Source organism: Thunnus maccoyii, chromosome 6 (genome assembly GCF_910596095.1).
Source record: "Thunnus maccoyii chromosome 6, fThuMac1.1, whole genome shotgun sequence".
Taxonomy (NCBI): Eukaryota; Metazoa; Chordata; class Actinopteri; order Scombriformes; family Scombridae; genus Thunnus; species Thunnus maccoyii.
This window is the reverse complement of record NC_056538.1, coordinates 21276642-21288752: the sequence shown is the minus strand read 5'-3', so window position 1 is coordinate 21288752 and position 12111 is coordinate 21276642. Positions and strand designations below refer to the sequence as shown.

At 37.9% G+C, this 12111-nt stretch overlaps 2 protein-coding genes across 2 annotated transcripts; both read left to right on the top strand.

Moving 5' to 3' along the window:
• The first annotated feature begins 4933 nt into the window (after positions 1-4933).
• Positions 4934-8122, top strand: p2ry12 (purinergic receptor P2Y12). The gene is made up of 3 exons (XM_042413841.1): positions 4934-5520; positions 5814-6077; positions 6782-8122. Exons 2-3 carry the CDS (start codon positions 5826-5828, stop codon positions 7625-7627), a joined length of 1098 nt encoding a protein of 365 aa, XP_042269775.1. The 5' UTR covers positions 4934-5520; positions 5814-5825; the 3' UTR covers positions 7628-8122.
• Positions 8123-10300: 2178 nt separating this feature from the next.
• LOC121898964 (P2Y purinoceptor 13-like) lies at positions 10301-11287 on the top strand. Its single transcript, XM_042414508.1, has one exon. The coding sequence runs from the start codon at positions 10301-10303 to the stop codon at positions 11285-11287; it is 987 nt and encodes a 328-aa protein (XP_042270442.1).
• The last annotated feature ends 824 nt before the right edge of the window (positions 11288-12111 follow it).

Below are 12111 nucleotides of genomic sequence, written 5' to 3'. Positions count from 1 at the left end.
CCTACAGGGCCCTAATCCATTTGCACAAAATCTCAAAATAATAGCTTACCAGCGAGGTGTACACAGGATTTACAAAATTATGACCCTAGGTGATATTATAAACTAGTAGGCTTATGGTATACATAACTCATACAACCACAACACAGATTATCATCAACAGTTGTGCACAGGATAACAAGGCATACTGTATCTTCGCCATGTCTTTAATGCCACGTTGTTATTTAAGTACAATGTACTGTATGTACCATGTGCTGTTCATACAAAAAAACAATACCATTGTAAAGTTATGTATGGACATATATTGCAATAGTGATTCACTGTTGTGTTTGTGCCTTGACCAATACTATAATACATCATTTATACTATTTATGTACCATGGCATGTACATTGGAAAAACCAAAGCTACCATGCATTAACATAACAGACAATTGGTGTGTTAATTGAAGTTAAATTAAGGTTGAGCTTAAAATTTGCATTACACATATTTTCACTTTGGCAAAATTATAAAAAGTTGAAAATAAATAAAATCACTTTAGACAGATGAGTACTTATGTTGGTTTTTCAACACCAGTCATTTTTTATTGGTCTGAAGGTAAAGAAAATGGCCACTACATTGAGAAATGGGTTTTTTTGCATCATGTAAGTCAAAATGAACATTTCCTCTGCTTTTGTGAAAAGATCAGTTGCGTAAGCCAGGAAGTGTTTATTAGTAGGTCACTCACTAATGCATATACCAGACCTAAGAGATGAGCACTGATTTGTAGCAATACCCAAACAAAAGCAGTTGCTAGGAAAATGTCTATGTTAGCAACAAACTGGAGCTCAGGATGGAATCAACGACATCATTCACCGGTAGAGAGGAAAGCCCGGGAGCCAGTTGGACCTATCGATGTACAAGTGTGCGTGTGTGTGTATGTATGTGTGTGTGTGTGTGTGTGTGTGTGTGTGTGTAGGTTTGATGCAGACAGTCAACACACCCATAGTGGACACATGGGGCTCATGAGAAATGAAGGAATGCACTTAAATCAGCAGTTGTGTGAAACTCTCATAAAGTTCTGAAAGATAAAACTAGCAGCTATGGTAGGACAAACAAATCATTTCAATTTTTTATATGTATAAATGTGGAATGATGCTTTACAGCCTAATGATATGACAGTAAATCTGGTTTCATCCTCAATAAAAATCAAGAAATACTGTAGCTTACACTATTTTTGGTTATATCCATCTGCCCCTTCACCTTCATATGAGCTGCTTTAGATTTGTCAGTGTGGATAAACATATGGGAGGCAGACCCACTGGAACCTACGCTGAACAGCACGCCAGCAGTAGCTAAAGAAACCTTACACTGTCAAAACAAAGTGTGGCCCACACATTGCGACTATGTGAGTTGAAGCTAATTTGAAAGCCTGCCAAAGGAAATGTATACACACAAAAAGGCATACATAAAGACAAAGACAGTCACAAACAAACTGAATGCAAAGACCACCATGAATGTTTTTCTCTCACTCTCTCTCTGTGGTAAGATGCTCCCTGCTTATGTCTGTCTACCTGTCATGATGACAAGATGATCAACCGTCGACTGTTGTTTCTAGGGTCAGGGGTCACAGTTCGGCCTCATCCTGCCCTTGGATCAACTGGGCGCTTCAGTCAGCAGCTGTTACAGCTCTGTGACTGTTATTAGCTTGATGTTTGCCCTCAAACACCAGGCTTTCTTTCCATTACCTTTTCCCTAACCTCATACTCAGTGTTATGATGAAAGCTTGTCCAAAGGCTACGCAGAGAGAGGCTATTTTTTCCCTCCTAGCCTGGCTGCTAGAAGCAATTCCCCATGTGCAGAGAAGAGATGACGTTCTTTCTCCTGTTGCTCTCCAGCTACTTTATCGCCACAGGGTGAAGAAAAGTGTTTATCTTGACCAGCAAGGCGGTAGCTGTGCAACAGTAGGCTTGTGGTCTGGAACTGGAATAAAGTGAGAATGAGTGGTGACTTAAAGGTCAAGGGGTGATGTGGGAGGTAAGGAGAGCAGTGCACCTATAGAGAGTAAAAGGCATGTGTGTATGGGGTGGGGGGGGTGTTGGAGGAGGCTCAGAAGGGTTTAAATGGAAACTCAGTGAAGTCTTGTGTTACTTTCTTTTTATTTCCTCTCCTCATTCCCCTCTTCCTGTCTGTCTGAGAGGGATTACTGTGTACTGTGCAGCTTTGCCCATGTCTGCGTGCATATCTGCAACTGTGCATTCACACGCTATTTGATTATGCCTTTGTCTGAATGATTCATGTAAATTTAAAACATTAATACAAGAGGTAGGATTACACAGTGACCCTTGGCCCCGAGAGCTATGTTATTTTAAAGCTTGATTACCAAAAGAAATACAGAACATGCAATCTAAAAAACTGATTCATCGTATGATCAGCTATGTCAGAGGCGAGGTGAAAAACAAGGAAGGGAACCAGAACAAAGGTAGTAAAATAGAAAAAGATAACCGAAAGACACACAGAAAGACCAGCGTTAAACTGAGAAGCAGCTACTGTAGCTCTTCAGGAGAATGCATGCTTAATGTGGTCCTGATCAGACACAGATGCACAGAGGTCACAGCTGTGGGAAACGTGACTGCATGTAAATATGGAGAGTTAGGAAATTGATATGACTAAATTTAGGCTGAGCTATATATGTGACAACAACCATGACAGCATGCAGATGTACATACACACAAACACACACTTTGATAAGCATTCAGGAAGTGAAAACTTAGAAGTGAATGCTGCTGACTATGTCAATCTTGTCCCAGACACAGGAAGTCAGTATTGTCATGCTAGCTGTTAACACCCAAGAGAATGAAGGGCAGAGGGCCATCGGGGGCATGTGATGGAGAGAAGATATTGGTCAATTCAGTTCCTAAAATAATAATTTAAAAACATTTAAAAAGAAGAAGCCATTGTGAAACTTTCACTGTCAAATATGAACAAAAAGCCAACCGGGGTCATATCCTCTTAATGGAAAGACACCATGTAGTTTAACAACACAACACAGTACTAATTACTGTTCAACAGTGGCTGTAGAAACTTGACTTTGTGTTAGCTGGGTTTTAAAGAGCCTCTACATTGGAACAGTTAAAGTAGAAGAAGTTAAAGTATGAGGACTGGAGATGAGAGCCGTTCAACAGTTTATTGTCTTGTTCACAGGATTTCCACTCAAATAGTTGACTGTCACAGATGATTTAACCTTTAAAAGGCAAAAGGAAACAATAATCAGTAAACAAAGGCCTTCTAATAAATCTTAATCAAATCAAAGCATTCATTTGGTAATTAAACAAAGAAACAGCAATAACTATAACAAATTTCCTTAACTTACTCAAATAATGCATATGGTGCACAGTCAAGTGGAGAACATAGCTAATATAACACACAGGTCAGCATACAAGGCCTGATCCAGGCCTCTTATCAGTTCAGGTGTGGCCCGTTAGGTTGAGGCTAAGTCCTGCCCAACTAGGACTTGGCAGGAAGGAGGATTTTGTACAGTGGGGTTAAGAGCTTATGAGCTTTGATAATCACAGTGGTATGCAGAATGGATAAGAGTCAGTTACAAGATGCACTGTATGTGAATTGGTGTCACCATTACAGGCAGATGGTTCTGAAGATATTTATCTTTTGCTTCTTTGACACCAGTGATGTTGGTCTACAGAGTCTGGACTACTTTTTCAGTTTCTTACTAATTCATTTGCTTTTTAAAACAACATGAGAAATAATTCAAATCTTTTGTTTAAAAGGTTATAGACTGATCATTAAATGTGCAGATTAATATTTCTATCACATTATTCTACATTTAAATTCTGATTTAAATGCATTTAATTTTAAATGGATTTGCAAAATGCTAAAAAGCTTTTAATGTTACTTTACTGTGTTTTTCCATTTACTCATCCGTCTTCATTTTGTTGACTGTTCATTTGTCTTCTGTTTTAACGTTTATCAAGTCACAGCTCTTTTAAGACATGTTTTATGATTCCTGTGACACACTCCAGACTTACTGGGCTACTAGAATATCACACCATTGATGAATCCTCCATTCTGCGGACACCCACTGTGATTGTTGACTTGATATACAAGAGCTGAGAAATTTTAATTGTTATAAATAGTAGTTATTAGCCACTGTGAGTCATGTCAGACACTGAAAATAACTACTGAGTAACTCACTTTGTTTTGAAATCAGTTTCGCTCTGTTTTTTGTTTTTTTTGTCATAATTATGTTTTTCTTGAAGACCGTTGGACTGGACTCTGTCTGCTATAAGCTTCCTCATGCTTTTTCACCAAGAGAGGGAGGTTGGAGAGTGAAATGACTCATATGAAAGCAAATGTCTATTACATAACATCACACATGGTTTAGACACCCCATAGTATAAAATGTTACAAAAATTACCTGGGAAGGCAGTGAGTTCAAAATCTGAATAGGTCTGTGAGCAATGGGAAAGTTTTATATCACTGAAGCATCTGCCAAAAACTGTCTCGTATTTATTTCCACCATGGAACAGACGGTATTGCTGTCTCATGCTTCCAAGCTCTTTGTTCTAAAAGAAAATGAATTATATTGTATCAAAAGTTTTTTACACTATTTGGGGATATTTTATAAATAGCGTGAGAAAGTTTTCCTGCTTTTTGCCACATGCATGCTGGGATATGATGCAATTCACGAACCCTGCAGGGGAACAAGAAGTTATAGAAAATAGACGATGTTTTTATGACTCATGATGTGTCATTCATGCCCTGCACACCCCACACCTTTGGAAGTTTTTCCATTTTGTGAGAAATTCAGAAGCCATATATCAATGGAAATCAATACTTGACTGAACAATAACGAAGGTTTTAAAGAAACAAAATACAGTTTAGTAGGATTTGTTATTGTTGTTATAGTTTTGATTTATCCAATGATAAGAAAACATTTACAGATAACCAAATAATTTTATGAATTTCTATTAACATTTACAGCATACTTTAAATGACAGGAATACATGGATCATACAGAAAAACATAAGTAAAAGTATAACTTTGCCACAACACAGAAAATGCAGAAGTAGCGGAGATTACACAATGAGGAAAGATATTTATCGGATCCTAAAATAAGAACAACTTCTCTATATCTGAGAGTGCATCAGAAAAATTGCAAAAAGACTTCCTGATATGATGATGATCTAGTTGTGTGATAATGAATTCTTTATCACTATAGTGTGCACTTATGTTGTTTTTAGATGTCTTTTGCTTGTTTTAGAGCTACAGTCTTCAAGTAAGTAAGTTAAAGTACATCTAGAGTCTGTGGTCTGCAGCCTTTCCTCATGACAGGAAATAAAAAGGAGAAGACAAAAAGAAAGTCTGCGTGTGCCTTACGAATCATCGATCTAAACATACACACACACTGGTTTGAAACACTGAAACTGTCTAGACTTCTCAGATGGTAGGTGGCACAGCACATTTGTGCAGTATACACAGAACAGAGGGACCAGAAAACTCCATAAGAACTCCACTGGGACTAAGAGGTCAGTTACAGTTTTCTGTACTTACCAGTGTTAAAATGTAGTGTTATGTTAAAATGTATTATTTTATAACAAGAAATGTTAATGTTGATGTTTTAAGAGTGTGAAATTGAACATGGGTGCACACCCATGCAAAATTGCATGGGTGCACATGTGTTATACTGTGTTATATTGTATATTGCACCGGTTTTCATGTAATGCTTCAGCTTCTCTATGAGTGATTATAAATATGACTTACTTTTCCCCAAGAAATTTTGGGAACTCATGGAGACCAAATTTCTCTCGTATTTTCTTAGATAATTCTCTCCATGGACAGAAACGCAACTTTCCCCCTGTTCCTTGGCAATCACAGCCACACCAACATCACTTGTTCCCGCGACAACATTTTGAAGACTGTGGTTTTTCCTGTTCTCTACTCCTTCCTCTTCTTGGTGGGGTTGACTCTTAATGGCCTGGCAGTGTGGGTGTTTTTACGCATCCCCTCGCGGTCACACTTCATTATATACCTGAAGAATATTGTGGTTGCGGATGTCATCATGACTTTCACATTCCCTTTTAAGGTTTGTCTAAACACGGGTGCCACTTTCTTTCAAGCCACCCTTTATGAAAGTTGTAATTAATAGCTTTATTAATAATTAATAAACCATTTATTAATACTTTATGGATCAGCCATAAGCCATTAATAAGAACAACTCTTTGGTTGCCAGGTTGTGAAAACTCTTTCTTGTTTAATACTCATGTCATTAAATACTCATGTGTTCTAATTTTGTAGTAAACTATCAAGTCTCTACATGTTAGTAACTCATTAAAATGGACAATAAACATCCATTCTCCAGTTACACATGTTAATAAAGGCATTAATAAAGAGTCATGAGTTTCTCACTTTCTAATAAGCAATCAGCAGAATTGGGCAAGTAATCTTAAATGATAAATGCTAAATATTAATAAGTCATTGATATAGCATCTTTTACAATAATCCATCAAGTCTGCAGTTGTAAATGAATGTTAATAAATGGATTGTGGTCCAGATTCCCTGCAGCTAAAAACACCACGTGGAGGAGGATGAACAACCTGGCAACACAGAAGTTTTTCTGATTAATGATTTAACTGAGTTATACTGATTTACTAACTAATAATCAAGTGTCGCTTTTTCAAGAGCGGTACAGTTAAATGTGATTAAAATAAATTGCATGAATTTGAAATATGTGTTAAAAGTGTCATTGTAAAAATGTAACAATTAAGACTCAATTCTGTGTTTCTGCAGGTGTTAGCAGACTCCAACATGGCATCCACTGGCTTGCGTATATTTGTGTGTCGAGTTTCCTCAGTGCTCTTCTACCTCACCATGTACATCAGCATCCTCTTCTTTGGCCTCATCAGCATCGATCGCTGCAGAAAGACCCTCAAGCCCTTTAGGGGGACGAACGCAGCCAGGTTGACCCGTCGGAAGCTCCTCTCCGGAGCCATCTGGACCTTCCAGCTGCTTCTCTGTCTGCCCAATGTGATCCTGACTCATAAAACCCCATCTTCACCAGACTTCAAGTGCGGTGACCTGAAGACAAAAGCTGGCTTGAACTGGCATGAGGTAGTAAATTATGTCTGTCAAGTTATCTTTTGGGGCAACCTGGTGACTGTAATAATATGTTACACCTTAATCACCAAAGAGCTGTATAAATCCTACTCCCGCACAAAGTCTCACGGCACTGGAGAGACTATATGTAGAGAACCGAGCAGGGCTACAACCCGGAAGCCCCAACAGGAAAAAAGAAAAATGAATGCAAATGTATTTCTAGTTCTGGCAGTGTTCTTTGTGTGCTTTGTGCCGTTTCACTTTGCCCGTGTACCGTACACCTTGAGCCAGACCCGAGGCCCTCTCTTTGAGTGTAAACTCAAACTCTTCTTCTTTCAGTTGAAGGAAAGTACGCTCTTCCTCTCATCCCTAAACTCTCTTCTGGACCCTCTCATCTACTTCTTCCTCTGTAAGTCCTTCAGGACAACTTTGTTCAAGACCCTGCGGCTGCCCCCTGGCACCTGTAGCTGCCTAACAAGGAGAGGGTCAGACACAGACTCAGGTAGCACCGCCATGAGAGACTCCTCAGTCTGTACATAGAGCCACTGGACATGATAAAAACTCTAGTAATGTGGTATCTGAATGTGCAGCTTCTGATGGCAGATGACATCCAAATGCAGCTTTGTGATTGAACATCAAAGGACATACTGCCGCTGATGTATTTTCTTCCATTTAATCCGTTGTGACTTGTGATTTTTCATTGAAAAACGGTTAAAAATGATGAACACAGTTTTGCTGATGTTTGCTTTCTCTTGTGTCAAACATAAAGAGCAGATGCCTGCATGTTTTCTTTGGTTTTCTTTCTGTTCTCTATTCCAGTTAATAACAAGATAAAGTTTCTATTCTATTTGTTTTTTGAAAACAAATAGAATATTTTGTATTTTTGTATTTTGAAAAGAAGAAATGTGATGCATCCATTTACAATGTGAAAATAAATCCAATTTCAAGGCAATCCTCGGTATCCCTCACGGGTGGTTGATCTGTCTAAAATTCCTATAGTCTTAAAAACAGTCTTAAAATCTGTCTTATTATTGTTTGTGGATAAAGGTTATGTTGTTTAGTTGTGTTATACAATGACTGATTCGTCAGGATAATAAAATCTGAATACAAAAACAAGAACGATACACATTGCCTGTTATATGCAGGTAATGTGTATAAATGTGATTGTCATGTGTGATCATGTTGAAATCTGCTGTTAACAATAATCTTCACTTCCCCAGTCTACAGAAGATGATAATGGGATAGAAAAGTACAAGGGGAATTTTTTGAAATGGCTTCATGTGCATAGCCGGCCACTTTCGCCTATCAGCTTTTCAGAAATTTATAATGAAACAACATTTTTAGGGAAGTAACAAAAGCTTCAGTGTTCAGTGAATGTACTTGAGCTTCAACTGTGATTTCAAATTGAACAACCACTGATGTCTCTTGAACTCTCTCATTTAGTAAACAGGAAATTAATTATCTCCTGAAATCAAATGGCACAATAACAATTATAATAAACACACAAAAACATGTGAGCCAAAATGAGAGACTATGCCTACTACATCCTACATTGTCACTACATGGCATTACACTCTAAAAAAAACATAATCTCTCTGACTGGTTAAGATGAAAAAAGCACATTTCAAAAACTGCTAACTACATTGAGACCTGTAGAAATAAAGCAACCTAAGTTTGATTTTCAAAGATAGAAATTGCTTCACTGTAGCCTGAAAACACACAGCTAACCACAATGTATGTTATTTGAATCCCTTTTTCCCCCACTGCAGCTGTTCATGGATTTGCATCTCTCTGGTTAAAGAGGCTGACACTCTTTTATAATTTATCTTCTAAAGGTGTTAATCTCCAAAGCTGCACAGCGTGGCGATAAGGAGGCACCGTTCTTGGTGAGTGGCTGAATGTTACACTTTGTTTCGCAACTTTTTGGGAAAAGATAATGTTCTTCTGAATAAAATGAAATGTCACTGAAGGAATCAAATTTACTAATTGGAAAACAAACAGATGGGGTGATTTAGACTGAACGCAAAATAGCTTGAGAACATTTTAGCGTGGCTTATTGTTTTGTTGACAGTAAGCCTATCTATGCATGTCCATTGCTGTTAAAATACAATCAGGCCTGATTAAACTTTCTCAAAATAAAATGGTCTTGAGCACATTTAAACAAAGATCTTTCTGTGCAGTGGGAGAGATATTTTGAAGTTAACCAGTCACATAAAACAGTGGACATGATTAAAGGATAAATATAAAAATTTTATTTTAATTGATAAATGCTACAACAAAAGATTATGATGCAGAAGCTTTAATTTAGCTTTCTTGCCTGGATTCACTCAAATCAAGCAAGTACTTTCTTTTTCTTTGGCTACTGTTAGTACAAGGTGCTTAAATGCACAAATAGACAATAAATGTGTATAATTTCAGAGTGAATACACTGGTGAGGTGAATCCAGATACTGATTATATTTATTAAATCCAAGACAATTAATAAGAGGACAAAAAGAAGCTTTGAAGCAACTGAGATGTGATGTGCAGAAGGGTCAACAGCTCAAAAACAGACGTCTCTAAAATGTGTGTCTATGTAGTATATTCAGCATGTCTCTATGTGATAAAATAATACAAACCAGTTTTGTGTTTTTGTATTCAGTATGATGAAAACAAATTGCAACTGCGTAACTTCCGTCACTCAGTGTCAAAAGTGGAAGTGTTAGGTTCGACATTCAGGACACATTCAAATGCTCTGGCTGAGCATTCAAAACCAAATCATAGTAGCAAATGTCTTGTAACTAATGGTAAATGCAAATCGGGTTCAACTCAGCAAGCTGGAAACATTAACAGCAGTAGTTCCCTGTTTCAAACAAGTTCTAGTCATGAGTCATTTCCAGCTAAATTCATAACCCTGGACCTTGGCCTTTGAGCAATCTACACTGGAACTGGAGGGTGTTTCTTTTGCATTACAAAATGTTGCAACCTGGTAGCAATTGCTCAAATTTGTCCACATGAAACCCACATGTCATCCGTATTGCAGTACAACCCCAATGTCTCCTGTCTGCTTCATTTTTTAACAAAATTTGTCGAAATATAGTAAAGAAATCTACCTAAAAAGACCATGATGTAGTTAGTCATTGATTTGATTCTGCTGTAAACTCACAGAACTCTTAGTTTGCAATCTTTCTTTGATCTCTATATGTTTTTTTTTAATATTCCAGACTCTATGATGATGTCCAACAACTCATCACAACTCTCCTTGGGTTGTGCCCATTTCAGACTTGCGAGCGAAAACGTGGCTGTGTCCTACCTCTTCTTCATCTTGTTCCCCATTGCATTGCTGCTCAATGGCGTAGCAGCCTGGGTATCTCTCCACCTCCGGTCCACATCCACCTTCATAGTGTATCTCAAAAACCTGGTGGCTGCTGACCTGCTCATGACCCTGACACTCCCGCTGATGGGAGCTAGCATGCTCCCAAAAGCCACAGTGCAGTTAAAGGCGTTTGCGTGCCGTTACTCCAATGTCATTTTCTACAGCTGTTTGTACACAAGCATTGCTCTAATGGGTCTCATCAGTCTGGACCGCTTCTTCAAAATTGTTAGACCATGTGGAAATCTGCTGGGACAAAGCCTGGCCTTCAGTGTTGTAATGTCCTCCTTGGTTTGGGTTGTGTTATTTGGCAGCACAGCTATCCCAACTATGATTCTAACTGACCAGGATCCTGTTAATATAACAGGAGATTTCTGTATGTCCCTGAAAAGTCCAGCTGGTCTGACTCTTCAAAAGTTTGTGGTTCTATTTATGGAGATGTTATTCTGGTTTGTCAGCTTGCTGATTGTGTTTTGCTACATCTGCATCACCCTGAAAGTCCTGCAGTCCTTCAGAAACTCCGGGAGCAACAACAGCCATGGGAAGAAGAAGACCAAGCTGCGAGTCTTCTTGATCCTCTTTGTGTTTTTTGTGTGTTTTTTGCCTCTTCACATGATGCGCATTCCATTCACACTGTATGAAATCTTTGGCATTAATGTCTGTGTTGAAGCGTGGATGATGTTATCCCATAAATTTGTCCTGTGGGTCTCTACTACTAATGCCTGCCTGGACCCTCTTCTCTACATGTACCTGTGTAGGGAGTTTAAAGACAAACTGTCGGATATGATGAAAGCTGGAGGTATCTGTGTTGGGTTATATTCAGGTGAAAGAGAGGAGACTTCACAGTAGAAAGAAGTCAATTATTATTCATCAAATTGAAAATATTTTGCAGCAGTTAGAGGCATATAACATGCCCTCAGCCACAAATTAGCAGTTTCATTTTATGGACAGACAATTCAGTAGTCTTATAGTAATGTTTGATGTTTAAATTTTATCTTGTACCGCCCTCTAGTGAAGTAATGAGGATTAGCATCTATTGAGACAAAAGGTCCACTAAGAATAAATCAACATCATATGATAAATAAAATGTCAGTCTGATTGTTATAAAAAGGATTTATGCAAATATATTTTACTATGTGTGTTTGCTCTTTAAAGAAACAAATTCAAATTCAATGTTAAACCTCAGTGGCCATGTCTCAGAGCAGTGTATCCTTTATGCAGGCACTGTGTACTGTATGTGTTTTTAGATTTATGAAAATCCATTTGTACTCAACTCATTGTCTTAATTTCATATCTAAGTGTTATTGTGAGATCTATACCAATAAATTTGAGTGTGAAATCATCTTATGTTTTGTTTTTTCGGTTGTGAGGAGCCCCTTCAGGGACAGACTTCATTAGCCATCAGTAATGATATAACTCAGTCTTGTCTCCCATGGGTTTATAGGGGAGGGGATTTAAATAAACAGTATAATAGAGAATAATAGAGAATAGAGAATTTATAGGCTATCCCCGTCATAATTATTACTTTTATTGACCAACCCATACAAAACAGTGGGAGCAGGGACACCTTTTTAACTGTACAAAAGAAAAATTGAAGTACAACCCATAACGTTTTGGCTTATTATTTCTTGAGCTGAAATAAAGAATAGCTCTCTCACAAATCCTTTATCCAA